Source organism: Haliaeetus leucocephalus, unplaced genomic scaffold (genome assembly GCF_000737465.1).
Source record: "Haliaeetus leucocephalus isolate CR32 unplaced genomic scaffold, Haliaeetus_leucocephalus-4.0 Scaffold656, whole genome shotgun sequence".
Lineage (NCBI taxonomy): Eukaryota > Metazoa > Chordata > Aves > Accipitriformes > Accipitridae > Haliaeetus > Haliaeetus leucocephalus.
The window spans coordinates 9,582,436-9,597,485 of record NW_010973092.1 but is presented as its reverse complement, the minus strand read 5'-3'; the positions used below and the strand labels follow the sequence as shown (position 1 = coordinate 9,597,485).

Genomic DNA, 15,050 nt, shown 5'->3' with positions numbered 1-15,050 from the left:
TGACTTAATTTTAATTTTCTTATTGTAAATATGGAGAACTTCCTACTGTGTATGCCATTTCCCTCAGTAACACAGATGGCTCTCAGACAGACATTACTCTCCTTCTGTGCTTTTTTAGTCCTGTGCCCTAAACAAAGAACTGGTTAAAAGTCTGATTTTTTGGTAGGGCCTTAATACATTTTGAAATATTTGGTTCCTAGTAAAAATAAGAATAAAATCAGCTTTTTATTAAAAAAAAAGCAAACCCCCTATTGAAATGTATTCCCTAATCCAGGACACGATTCAACCAACAGCACAGAGCAGTTCACTGTCTGTGTAGGGTGCCCATGGCTTTGCTCACTGTCAAAGCTGGTTATGGTCTTGGTCTTGTTTGCCTCTCCAGAAGTGTGTTAGTGTGCCACGGTCAGTTGGAGAAGGATTATCCACGTGCCAGAGCTGTATCTTGGTTGCTGGACACAATCACGTCACCTTTTCTATGTACCTCTTTTTACTCTTCTTGTCTGAGGGAGCATAATGAGTGAGAAGAGGATGTTTCAGTGATGGGGAGGACAATGCTGTTGTTTCTGAGTGCAACAGAGATTTAAGTTAACCTGCCATAAATTAGTGAACTCCTAGATGGCTCTAATATTAATTTCGGGGACTATGTTTTAAATCCAGTCCAGAACCCTGAAAGAGCAAAAATGGTCTAGACCCTGGAAAGCGCAGCACTGACCCACCCCAATCTTTTGTGTAAAGATCCCCAGCCCCATTAGCAAGAAAGTTAAGTTTGTCTACTTATTACTGTGCAAATCCACATCTGCAGGAGCACTCTCAGATGTGTGTCGGTCATTGCAGTGAAGGCAGACTGGAAGCGATGGTTAGATGGTTATATCTGGTATATCTCTTTTGAGTGCTCTGCTCATGTGCAAGGAAAGATCTGGCATCCTTCAGAAGCCAAACTTTGCATTTCTGCAGTAATCAGTCATACCTCCACAAAATGAATAGAAAATTAAAACAGCAGTACATGGTGCTTTTGCAGCGTACAGATGTCAGCTGGGGACCAGCGCATTTAAAAGCCTGCCTGGGCTTGTGCTGTGCAGCGAATCTCAGCCTGGGCTTGCGCTGTGCTGTGTTCACACATGTAACTGAGTATCATTTATCAATCAGATTTGTTGGACACTGTCATGACCCCAGTGTTCACCTCAGCAAACATAGGCATCGTGCTGCTGTAAGCTAAAGTTATTGCATTAAACCAGGGCTCATGCTTGTACTAGCAAGCAAGTGCCTGCCATGTATGAAAACAGAAATAATGTTGTTACGGCTGAGAGGGAGAATGCTTGTAAATATTGTAGTCACTGGCTTTTGTGTGGGTTACATCAAGATTGTATTCAAACATTGACAAGTTAATTACATGTTTCAAAGCTTGTTTACTGTGATCTGAGAGGAAAGTGTTACTAAAGAAGTGTTCAGCATCTAACAGTGCTTTTTTCCCTTTCTTCTCCCTTCTCAATGTTTTCCTCTAGCTGATTACTCCTCACGCTATCCGCGTACAGACGCCTCCCCGACATATCCCAGGGGTTGTAGAAGTCACATTGTCCTACAAGTCTAAGCAGTTTTGCAAGGGAACGCCTGGAAGATTCATTTACACAGGTAAGGATGCTTTAGAACTAGATATAACGTGGAGAAATAGGGCAGGCAATATATCACACTTGCTAGGGCTTCTGCTTTCGTTGTTAAAAGCTGTACTGCATTTTATTATTTTGGCTGAGCACATCATTGAAGGTACCAATTTAAGGTTGGATTTCAGAAATGGATGACCGTAGAGATGACTCTGAAAACATACCAGTGTGGGATTTTTGTTTGATTGTTTGTCCTCGCAATGGGACATCTCTTACCCAGGAGTGGGGAGGAAGGAGAGAAACAGATACTCCAGTGCTTAAACAAACAGAGGAAGAGTGCAAGCATAAAGAGCCAGACATACTAGTGCAATTGGGAACCTACCTTCCAAGAAGTGTCTTGCTAAGTATCTCCATCTCATGTTGTCCTGCAAGTGTTGCAAGTGTTCAAAGCAGCAGCCTGTTTGCCTGCCCATCTCACCGTAACGTACTTGTCTCTGACTTCCAGGGGGGCTAAATAGCTTTCACCCCAGCCGAAGCTGTAGACATAGTGACTTGCAATGTGTTTTGGGGTGGCATCCCACACTGAGAGCACTAAGTTGAGTGGTTTGGACTGAAGAATTATTAACAAAAAACCACGCTAGGACATTGCAGGTGCTGGCAATGTTAAACCACTCTCAGCAGTGATGAGAATGGCCTGGGAAATGAATCAAATAGCAGCCTAACTTTTTAAAAAGAATGTGTGTCATTGATTCCTTGCAAGGTATGCATGCTACAAGAATTAATGGCTTGGTCCAGGTTTTGATGTGCTTGCCCTTTTATGCGCTTGTTGTTCAACATATGCAGAGAGGACTACTTCTGTAACTGTTTGCCGGAACTGTGGTTCAGCACAATCCAGTACAATTCTTTTCCCCATTCTTGATTTCCCCCAAAACTTTAAGCATAAGATATATCATAAATACTTGTGGCTATGAGGCATTCTTAATTACACTGGGCGCATATATTGCTCCAACGGTGAATGTACACACAGGGGCTCGAGACAGAGGAGAGACTTCTGTGTTCCAGTTGGGTAGCAAAGCTCTCATTTGATTTTTCTTAACACTGAACAAGTTGAACAAAGGTGCCTTATAAAGCTTTGTCGTCTTTTTCAAAAACCCTCTCCCCAAGTTGGGATTATGCACTGGGTTTCTTTAAACTGGGTCTTAAAGTGTTCATGTATCACCTTGCTGGCTGAGCAGCAGGCACTTGTGGAGGCTGTGTGTATTTGTTGTGAGCATTATGATTTCAACAATGTGTGGGAAACTTATATATTGGACAATAATGCACCATATCAAAAAAGTTGTTTAGGGTTTGAATGTGTTGGAACAAAAGAAAAAGCAAAGGGTCAAACTGCCAGCTGGTGCAAATTTCCAGTGTATACCACATGAAAGTGTCAGTCAGAGCTTTGGGCGCTTTGACCAGGAATCCTTTCCCTTCTCACTTTCTCACTCACAGTAAGTTGTGCTTGTCCTGCTTGTTGTCAAGCCACTGGGGTGGCTGCATCTTGGGCTGGTGAAATGGCAAGTATGCATGCAGAAGGAGAAGAAAGGGAGGAAATCTGCCCCCCTCGACTTCACGAAGACATTTTTGAGGACTTTGTTTTGCAATTTAAATGTAAAAATGGCTTGGACCCATTTTGGTTTTGCTTTTCAGATCATCATTAATTAGCTTTTCCAGTAAAAAGGAGGGTGGCAGTTTAGCCTGTCTGCCCAGAAGCAGATGGCTGAATGCGGAAATAAAGTGTCCCAGTAGGGAGAGTGTTTCCATATATGCATTTTCAGGTTAGTGTTTAAAACACATTATTTTTTATTCAATAAAGGAAAGTTATGAAATACTAAACAACAATGATAAAATCAAAGGTGAACCAATCCGTGGACAATTCTCTTACTTATGCAGCTTTTATGGAGTTACGGGAGATACAGAAAAGCTATTGTGACTGAAATTGTACCTCACACAATTTGCATTTTCCTTTTAAAGGCAGCCTGAACTTAAATGTGGCTTTTTTAAAAAGGACTAAATGAAACTAAAATAAAAACAATTAATGCATCCTGACCTTCAGAAGTGCCTTCCAGCCCTTTAAACAAAATGCAGGTTCAGTACACGCCTGCCGATTAGTTTTAGTTAATTGAAAATTATAGGATTGACCCAAGAGGAAAATTTTGTTTGCACTCCAATCACTTTTACAAATTAAGGAAAATTACCACAATTTTGTTTAGCTAAGGTTTCACACTGAGTTCACGAAATTAGCTCAGCCATCCCAACAAAGTCAGCACTTTGTTAGTGAGCACTAGAAAAAAACTAATAGTCTATGGTGTGTACAAACGAAGCATAGAAAAAGCTATGATGCTTTAGAGAACTAGGCCAAGTGTTTTTAATTAGGATTATTGGTTCATTGTAAGTTTTGAAGAACAATCAAACTAGCAGATTAGCTGTTTCTTTTAAAGCTAGAATTTCTTGCCATTCATTTTTCCCATGAGAACTTGTTTTAACTCCCACATAGCACTATTTTTTTTCTTTTCTTTTTTTTTTTTTTTTAACAAGGCCTGCAGGAAATGGACCAATTGGAAGTTGGGATACAGTAACATTCCCCAGCATCACTCCAGCCGATGGGATTTTTTCACAATGTTCTTCAGTGAACTCAGTGTTCTGGAACATATTACAAAACCACAGAGGCCAAATGTTTTCTCAGAGGATTTTGGCCTCTGTTTTTGGCCGAAAACATTTCAGCATCACTTGCTGCTTATTTACCCTGCTATTAAGAACAAGAAAAGGAGAGAGGAGAAAAAAGGGGGGGGGGGGGGGGGAAGAGAGAGTGTGTGAGAGAGAGAGAGAAAAAGACCTGGGGTTTGTGGGCGGTGCAGGAGTTGATCAAGCGTAGTTTCCTTTCTGGTGAGAATGTCCCTGCTCGTTAATGGTCCCATTTTGTGGTCAGGTCTCATTTAGAAGAAATTATTTTTAATCAGTGTTCAACAAAATATCCCCTCAAGCCACCTGGCTGTAAACTGTTTTTTTCTTACTGTTAAGTACTTAAGTTCTCAGAAGAAAATACCCAGTGACCCATTAATTTTAGCCTTTTTTTCCCCTTTAACTGCAAATAACTTAGTAACATGATCTCTAAGTAGTCCATGTGCCATCTAGGAATCAAGGTCACATACATACAGAGAAATCCTGGCTTTTGTAAGTATTTTTGAAAGAAATAAACCAGTGTCAATCCCGTGCTTACAAGAAAACATAAGTTTTTTATTTTCCATCTGCAAAGCAAGCCATTAGCATGCACTTATAGAGCAATTATTTCTTAAATTTTAAGCTTTGACATTCCTGAGAGAAGGTTATTAGAAATACAGAAGTCTGAACACATCTTGTATGTGTGTTCATTTTGGAACAGTATTCAAAGTCCATATTGCACCCAGAAATACCCAAACGTGCTGGTCAGTATTTCCCTGTGGCACCTTTCACCTGTAAGTCTCCTCTGGTATTGAAGAGCACTGAATGAATTAAGCTTCATGTCACAACTTAGGAGTCAGATGTGTATCACTACCGTTATTGTAGGACTGGAGAAACTGAGATGAAGGAAGAAGCCATTAGGGATACAAGTCCATAGGTTGTTTGCAAGGGTGACTCAGGGCATATATAGTTGAGTTAAATAAGGGATGAGAATTGGCAAAAATTTGTGATACCCGGACAGACTTTGAGGTTTTGTTTTGTTTCAATTTAAAAAAATGGGTGCATCATGGACAGCATGATTTTCACAGATGAATTTTGCTATGGTACTAAACTGTGAGATTTGAGTGGGACTGCATTGATGTAAGTGAAAGGAGAATTTATCTCACTGCATATTGGGAAGGACATATGGAAGGTCCATAAAAATGCATTATGCTGTGTCTTCTGCCACCTGCTTAGTTTAAGGTTTTGTGCTTTTGTTCCCAAGCTAGAGCAAAGGACTACCTGGGGCCAGAAGTATCTAGCTTTGTCACTCAGGTTATGTATACCACATGGGGTTAATTCAGATTCTTGGCTGAGCAGTACCCCAAATACTGTTCCTTTTTTGGAAAATTGGTTACGTGGTTGGATACAGGTTGGAATTTAGGGACCATTTGCATTTGCATTAATCTTGCAGGGAGGCTGCAGGCTAAACCATTTGTGTGCTGTCGGGGTACCTAGAGAAACAGGCAAGTCCCCCCCAGTTCATTTGGGGTTTATTATATGCTATGGGAGGTGGTATGTCTCTAGAAATGCTACTACCAGGGACGGGTGGATGTAGGGTCAGTGTGGACGGACGGGGCTGGCTGTGCAGCGTGAATAACCCAGATGCTGAGCGCTGATCCTCCAGGATTATTGTGACGAAGGCCGAGTGGGTCAGAGTGGAGCACTGCCGAGACTGACCAGTGTTTGCGTTATGCTTTTGGGCCATTGTGCGTAGAGTGATGTAGAAATGCTAGCACTGTGAAGGTCAGGATATTCACAGAATTTCTGGGAAACCGCCTCTTTCTCTGAAATGTCATAGGGCTTCTCAGAGCACTTTTCACTCCCCTAGTTGCTACAAAGAAGAAATAGCCTCATGTGGAAAAATCCCCGCTCCATCCTCATTTCACCCTTTATTTACTTCCAAAACCATTTGAATCTGAGTACAAACAGGAAGAGCCTTGCACATCACAGATGATTTGGGTAACATTTTCAAAAGCCTTGATTTTAGGTGGCTTCATTTTTAAGTTTTTATCTTTAAATGGTTTAATTTACAGAAGCACAGGGGTAGTTGTCTTCTGAGAATCATTCTTTTTTTCATTTCTTAAGTCAAATACCTCCAAGAGTAAGAGTCCGAAAACTACCCGTCACCATTTAAAATTTCAGTCCATGGCCCTAGATGCAGAGCTTTAAGTCATGTATACAGATCTGGTCAGAACTGGAACTACTTAGAAGGTGATCTCCAGTCCCTAAAGTTTCCAGCCTGGTAAACTTCAGTGATTCCTTTGCTAGGAAAATTTTCTGCTTTCAAGAAGGCACCAATAACCATGCAAAGTTCAAAAGATACATAATCAATGAAGCAATCAGTTTTCAGAATGGAGAGTTCTGGAGTTTGTAGACTTAAAAAAAAAAAAAAAAAAGAAGAAAAAAGAAGTGATGATAAGAGACAGACTGGCTGTCAAGAGGTTCCTGTAGCCCCACTGGAGCCTTTCTTTATCCCTGTGGGCCAGAGTTTGACCCTTACACCAGCTAACCTTGGCCATAGCTGTGTATCTGTTAGTTCCTGAGAAATGTTAAAACCTAGTGGCAGTTATTCTCAACATTAGTAATACACAACCTCATTAGTTTTACAATGCCTCATTCATGTGTGTTTATTATTAAATCATGAGCACCTAAATAGCTGATTAGTATAAATCAGGAGAGAAGGCCACCATCAACAGAACAATAAAAATAAAATAAAAAAGCCAGCATCTCTGATGCTTTCTTGGGTTTTATCCTGATGTGTTTATAAAATTCTTCACCCTCAAAGATATGACGATCATTAATCTGAAATGAAATATAGAGCACATCACTTCTCCAGAAGAGTGACCAGCTATGAGATCTGGTAGCTAGCAAATGAATGCCATTTGTTTTTAACAGCAGTTTTTATCTGCCTTTTACTAGTAAATATTAATAGCAGTGGTAGAATAAAAAGTATCAGATGTCTCAAAGTTAAATAGTCACGGAGTGCTACAGAAGAATGGAACAAAATCCCTCCATACAAAGAAATGTATAAAGTTTAAAGTAAGAGCTGGTGTCTGTTCTTAAAAGCAGGAGAGCCCTGCGCTGCAGGATACCCTATGCTTTGGACACTCAATATAAAGTCTGTTCCTGATCTCAGACAGACTCTGCAGAGGACAGAGGAGAGATGATAAATCCTAAGTATAGCACAATCAAGTAAGGAAGAATGAAATGAAATCCTTTGTAAATGTAGTCTTTTACTGGTCAATTTAATTAATGGCTCTGGAAACAAGCAAAAAAACCCTCATAACAGCTATCTGAAAAATGTCCTAATGCAGAGTTCACTGGGTTCCCCCTTCATCTCATTGTGCCAAGCGTTCATTCCCAACTGGACCTCGCCATGGGGACACACCGGAGGCATCAGGTGGTGTGTGGAGCTCAGAGATGGACCTGTCTTTGGGGTGGTGTGTTGGGCTGAAGAAGTTAAGCTGTACGCGTGGCTCTCTGCTACCATAGGAGTTTGCCATAGTCACTGAAGAACTGGGTCCTCATGGCACCGCTGCTGGGTCTGGGATGCTTGCAGGTAAAATACAGATGGGGAAACAAGGGAGGGATTGGCGCAGTCTTTCCCTCCAAGCACCCACATCAGTGATGTGGTCTTGGGTGTTACCTGCCCTTGCAAAGGAAAGTTGCCCTCAGGAAATCTCTATTTGAGTTTAAGCTTGAATCTGGCCCTTTCTAAGTTCCAGTCCATTAACTTAGTTGCTCTGCTGAGTCACTGTTAAAACCTGGTCTGCCTGGCCTCTCTGGAAACTTTTTTGGGGGGGGCAAACGATTGCAATTGTTCTGGAACAAGTTTTCCTAGATGAAATAACTTCAGTCTTTATTATTTGGTGATGGGCTTGGGGGTTAATGTTGTTCCAAAAGTGTTTGTTTTGAAGTTTGTTAGGATGTGCTTAGTGGGGTGAAGTATGGACAGTTATCAGGGTTGACTATTAGGAATATTAGGGTTGTTGGTTAGCATTGCAGAAATTCAGGAAAGGAAGCTGGGAGAAATCCAAATTGATTGCAGGGAAAAAGGTCTTACCAGAGAGTGAGGAGGTGGTGGAGGTAGACTGGAAAATCCCTTTTGTATGCTAATAGGAACACAGAATCCTCGTATCTTTGGTATCTCTTAAACACTGGCAGCACCATAACACACTGCAAAAAACAATCACTAAAAGTGTGCAGTGTACCTGTAGGACAGCTGCAAAATGAAAGCAATTACAGCAACCATCAGAATAAAGCTGGCTGTGAAGGAAACATATTATTTTGCATATTTTATGTATACACTTCCCAAGAAATATGACCTTTATTTTCTAGTTAGAGGGAAGTGCAATCAGAGTCTACGCAGCAAAGGGTAGCTGGATCATTAAAAAGAATATTTTCTCTGATATTAGAAGTCTAAATGGGCACTAGTCCTTATTCACAACCTTGGCTGTTTCTGTCTGCCCTGAGTTAATAAGTGATAAGGCCAAAAGAGAAATAAATCACTGAAGTCCCTGTCCAAAGAAAACATATTGACTACAGCCAAGCAAATAACAGCCCATAACCAATGGTCCCATTCATCATTCATGTAATAGGGATATAAAGTATTCTCTACCTATGAAACCATAGAGTAGGAAAAAGCCTGATAAGCCCCAATCCAAGCTATGTGATTTGATTATTAAAGGACATGAACTGTTTGTCACATACCTTTAATCTTTAAGATGTGTTGCCATTTCTAAACTATAAATTTGTGGTAAAGGATTAGAAAGCTATTAACGATAAAGGTATAAACTAGACTTTATAAGGATTCCTGCAATTGTCATGCAACCCTGTAGACCCTTGGAACCTTAACCTATTGAATATGATATAACATAGTTATCTGACCTTCAAAGCCAATAAACCATTTTTTGCTTTTCAAGTTCCAGACTTACTCCATGATAAATTAACCCTCGGGGTTCACAAAATAAGCCTTGTAAATTCTTTTCTTTATCCCCACCCCAAACCCTTTAAATTTTCATGCCTTTGCTTCAAAACTCTCTTATTCCAGACTGAAATTGTTAATCTTTTTTTATTCTCCTTTTAGCTCATGTCAGTTGATAAGATATTATTCCCTCTTTTAAAAAAATGGCCAATAAAACAGAGAGCTGAGATGAATTTCTAAAAAGCCTGAATTGCCCTCTGTTTCTACAGGGGGCTTCACTGCCTTGTTTCTTAACGTGTGGGTATTCAGATTAGACAAATACCACAGGAATGGACATTTATAGTAGCAGCAGTGGCTGTACTGCTTACCTTAATGCATTTTGATCCTGTGCCCTGAGAAGAGGGACAAGGCACTATCTTTTTACTGGTCCAGAAAGCAGACTCCTCAGCTACTTGTTGCCACTGCAGTATTTCATAGACAGTTAGCTGGGAATTCTGGCTGCCTTGCAGGTATATATGTACCTAACTCATCCTTCCTGTGCTTCTCATAGGGTGCAGCAGGTTTTGATTTCTGCCTGGAACCGCGTGCAGGATTTACTGTGTGTTGTTGAAAAATGGCCAAGCTGTGGGCTAGGCTGTCAGAGGTGCCCGTGCGCACAGCACGCTGGCTCTGGCGAGGAAGTCAGAACGTGAATTTAGTGCACGGCCGCCTGAGGCATGCTCTTGCACAGCACTACCTGCAAAATAGCCTCCTTAAGATGTGCTTAAACCTTTGAGGTGCTTGTTAGTGAGGGTTCATTTTGCTTAGGCATTTTGTTACACAAGGAAACGCTGTGTGGCTGGCTCAGACCAGCAGTGTGGTGTGGAGCCATCGTTCCCCAGAGGCAGGACTTGAGCAGCCCCGCTTGCTTTGCGCTTGTACTAGCACCTCTACACAGCCAGTAATGCTTATCTAGCCTGGTTAAAGCTTGCTGACAGCAATGGCTACAGAGTAGACGTGCCCCGATATAGCCCATGTCTACAGATTCAAGCTTTTTTGTTAATATATAGATAAAAGGAAAATCTTGTACTTGCAGCCTTTCATCTCAGTGGATGCAAGAGCAATTTATTGCATGGAGTGTGAAGTTCTTTGTACTTTTCTGCTATCTTGCAAGAACTCACAGAGGCTTTTCTGCTTAGTTATGAAGATATCAAGTGCATAAGTGATGTGGTCTGCCGTTGCGTCTGGATAGAGATGCTGGAAACAGTTTAGTCCCAGTATGACTAGGGTCAATCTTGGCAGCTTCTCGGGCTTGCCCAAGAGGCTGCAGCATTGCCTCCTGGTGCAGGTTGTAGTGTCCATTGTTACTTTATTTAAAGTCAGTTTGAGTATTTCTGCATGTAACATATTGCAGTCTGCAGTGCAGACATGCCCTTGTAGGCTGGAGAGATGCTGTACTGCTGGCACCACAGGAGCCAACAGAGGGAAAAACAAACAACTCGGAAAGGAAGGGAATTGTGATGGTGGCGTTTTAAATGATCTGAGACATTTGGCAATAGTCCACATTTATTTCATGATAATGGCTGATTAATGTCTTAGGGAAAGTAGAATTTCTTGAAGATTCAATCTGCACAAAAGTTTCAACAATCTCAACAAACTTCCGTAGGACCTTCTGGCAGATCTCTGTGGCCACCCAGTTGCTGATGTTGCTAAGGAAGAACATTGTGGTGTTAATACTACTGCTTTTTTAAAAAAAAGTTCCTCCAACTTCACTCTCCTCCCCCCCACCCCAAAATAAAAATCTCACGCCCAGTTGTTTGAGGTCTGTATACTCTATAACCTTCACTGAAAGGTATTTTGCCATTGGATCTTGCCAATGGTCTGTTGTGATCTCTGCGGTTAATTACAGAAGTATAAAACCATCATTACTTAATTCTGCCAAGCCAACCTTATGCAGATCTTTTATTCCACAAGGTAGGACAGAAGTTATTTAATGTACTAATACACAAACATGTTAGCATGATGTAAATTAGACTGTGGTTTTGCAGCATGTCAGCTATTCTGCATGAACTTCTTTCATACCCCCGCTGAACTTAGACTACCAAGTACCAGATAGTTCATGGCAGTTTACACCTTGGGGAGATAAGTGTGAACCATCCATTCAGTATCACAATAAAGAGCCTGGATTTGGACAGTTAGCCTTAAAGACCTACAGTCTTGCACAGTTTGCCCTAAGGTATTTGCATGGCCATACCCACTGTTATTTCATCTTTCAGTGTATTCTTTAATTTCTCTCCTCTCCTTTCCCTCCCCTCCCAAATGTGATTTTTTTTTTGTCCTTTTCCTGTTGGCATAAATTGTGGTTAACCTCTTCGCATGAAGAGTTGTGGACTTGAACTGCTCTTGCATAGCACCAGGTGTCAGCATTGGTGGTTAACAAGAGGAAACCTCATTCCCAGCAGACAGAGGGTTAATTTAAAAAAAACCAAAACAAACCCAAATGCCAAAACAAAACAGAGAGAGAAACCCCACACAATCAACTAAGAATGGTGTTTTTTTAAGTCCCCATGGGACAGAAAATGCACATGGAAATTAAGATGTAGCAGTCTTCGAGCAAAAATACATGTCTGTTACAACAGAAAGTGGCACCAAACTCTCCATTTCAAATCTGTGGAAATTACAGAGCAAAACCTGTGATGTCTATGAATATTTGTGAAACTTGCTGTCACTTTTTAGTCCTGCAGCATCTTCCATGGTAGGCTTTTATCCCTTTTCAACATGATGAAGTCCTTTTACCTTGTCTGCATATGGTGAGCCCTAGTGACCCTCTCTTTGGAGCTCTGGGGCATGATACCCCCTTGACTGTCTCAGACATCATCTTAGAAGTGGGTGAATCACCATCAGGAAACTCTTCTCTCTGTCCTCTGTCTGCAGATGGGCTCTAAACAAGTGCTCAAATATGCGCTTGAATGGCTGAAGCTGGGTGAGAAGCATTACACCCACAGTGGCCCCACATGCTAGATGCTGTGTAGGAAAGTAACTATTGCCCCAAGTGTTACAATCCCATGATAGTTTCTGAAATACATGTGCATATTGTCCTGGTTTTGGTTGTTTTTTTTGGTTGTTGTTGGTTTTTTGTTTTGGTTTTTTTTCCTCCTAACTTATATCCTATTCCTAGCTTTTGGTGGGTTACTTTCCTTAGAAGACTACAACTCATCAAACAAAAATACACAGTTTGTATGCTCAGGCAGTTCTAGCAGGAAGCCTGTATTTGTAAAAATGAAAGGCAAGATTTTACTGCCAGAAGTAACCATGAATTCATGTTGAAAGGTTACTTCTGCAAGGGAAATATTTTTCCAAATGTAGATCTCTGACTAGTTTCACCACTCCAAAAAGAATTCTCCCCAAAGTTCACGTGCATGTTGTGCACAGCTACTAGAAATAGTTGTTATGCTGTTGTTCCTAAAAATAGGTCTTCGAGTGGCTATCATACTGAAAAACAATAATATTTTCTCTAGACGTTTTAAATTTTGAAGTACTTTTTGGTTCCCTTAAATCTTGCATTGAAATGTGCATGTCATTTATTTAAAAGGAAGAGAGTGAAACATGCCTCGCCAATTTGCCTTAGATTGTATCTTCCCTGGGTGTTTTTGTCAGCTCAAGCTCTGTTATTGATAGAGGGGCTCTCAGGGCAGTACATGGGTCTGGCAGGTCAGGGACAGGAACAAGAATCTGCACTAGGTATCTTTTGTTCTGGAATGAAGAATTTAGTTCAGATTTCCCAAAGACAAGGCCAGTCTGCACATCGTTTCTTCACCAAAACTGTTCATCCTTGCATCGCTTGCAAGTTCTGTTAAAAAGACAAATGAACCTTCTTTAAATTGGGGCCTAAGGGAAAGGATGGAAATGACCCCCTCCCCTCTCCAATTTCCCCCATTAGACTTTTTTTCACAGATGTTCATGCTGATTAGAGCTGGGAAATAAGGGTATTTCTGTGGACCATGAATATTCATTTGTTTTTTGGCAATGAATTTCCTTCAGTTTCCCTGTAGTGTTTTGCTCCCTGTGAATGTTTGAACAAGTGAGTTAGCTGAGACAGTCCATTTTAAGAAAAACTCAGAGCATACTATGGAAAGTGAACTTTCCATAGCGTATATGTCTTTGCCTGAACAAAAGGATGCAAAACTTACTGTTTGTTGTTAGGAAACATGACTCAAAACCAGCAAACACTTATACAGGTGAGGTGATGCCCTCTCTGAACATATGCTATAAATAGAGAAATTAAACCAAAAATTTGTAACGATCCACTCTTTAACGACCTATCTATAAGGGTAAGGGTAACCAGAAAAATTATTTGTCAAAAACTTGCAGCTAACAAGTTAATTGGAGAAAAAGATCTCTTTGGACAGCTACTGAGAGGGAATGGTTTGTCATGAGTTATTTGCCCCGCTGTAGTACCGCTGCCCAGATCCAAAGAAGCTGCTGGACTTGCTCTTTGAGAAGTCTGTGATGTTATGCCCAGTCAGACCAAATGGATATGAGCAGAAATCTATACAATTTCAGGTAGAAAATCCCAGGGATTTTTCTGGTTTTCCTTTTAACATTTTTAAAGTGTTATAAAAATGTTGAATGGAGATTACTGTACCTCCTGCTGTTCGATCTTGTAATTCTGCAGTAAATATGAGGCTAGAAATTGTAGCCAATGTGTAGGGAATGGCCAGGATCCTGCACTGCAGTCCGTGAGCAGCCGGGCCAGGCAGACTGCATGCAGGAAGTCAGCAGAATTCCTCCGACTTCAGTGGGAATCTGCGTTATCCTTTCGAATTACAACATTGCAGTCCTTGGGATCACCCAAAATTGTCATTATTTTCTGTGTAGCACCTTAATACTTACCCAGCATGTTCTGTGGAATAATGTACACAATTTTACAATAACTATGTAATTAACTCACTTTGCTACTCCCCTCTCCAGGGAAACTCATGCTTCTATTAATGCTATTAGGAAGGTCCTATGCATAGAACAAAGAAAGTGGTGCAGCAGATGAGTTAACATGATTTGATTTGCAGATGCTTTAAACACTTAGCAGGAGACAGCTACGGAAGCTAATTAAATCACTCTAAGGTGCACAGGATTATCTGCTTTGTAAGAAACAATTTCAGTGAATTATGGTTGCCCTTTAGCTGAGGGGAAGTAAAAAGCATATTTGTTTGGAATTAAATTTCCCACGCAAAGTGCCCATCAGACCTCTCTTTCCCCATACTTCTAAAATAGTCTTCTTCTGTAGCTAATATTTTCTAGGAACGTGAATTTTGATTTTGTAACAGTGGTGCTGCTTCCAACTTTCGTACGTAAAAATTTTCCTACTTAGCTATTGATTAGGATCTGCCTTTAAGCAGTGTCTTGAGTAAAAAATCGTGTTGGTACATTCACTACCTCCTAGATACTGCATCTTATTTAGTGTACCGGAATTCCCAGTTTAAAGTAATCACAAAATTTATGGAGAAACGGATAAAAAAGGTTGTAAAATATCGATTTGGGGAAAATAATAACACAACTCATCTATAATAAGAAGAAAAATGAAGCAATAATTCAGGTGTATTGAACGGCTTGCTGCTGGAAGTATTGATCCGGTGCTTTAGTGTGCAACATCGCACCTAACGTTGCAATGGAAGAACAGCACTGCATTCCCCTGCTCATTATTTCACAGACACTATTGCCTTGTTACACAGGTCCCACAGAGCCTGGACTGCCAGCAGGGAAAGAGAGGAACCCCCAAAATAACCACAAACCTGTAATATCTTAATGTC

General features: G+C 40.8%; 1 protein-coding gene across 2 annotated transcripts in view; it reads left to right on the top strand.

The window, feature by feature from the left end:
- The window catches only part of EBF1 (early B-cell factor 1), a 282,327-nt gene that overhangs the window by 214,992 nt on the left and 52,285 nt on the right, over window positions 1-15,050 (top strand). For both annotated transcript variants that reach the window (XM_010578999.1, XM_010578998.1), the window contains exon 11: window positions 1,503-1,629. In XM_010578999.1, the coding sequence (XP_010577301.1) occupies window positions 1,503-1,629 (127 nt within the window). The remainder of the gene's footprint in view (window positions 1-1,502; window positions 1,630-15,050) is intronic.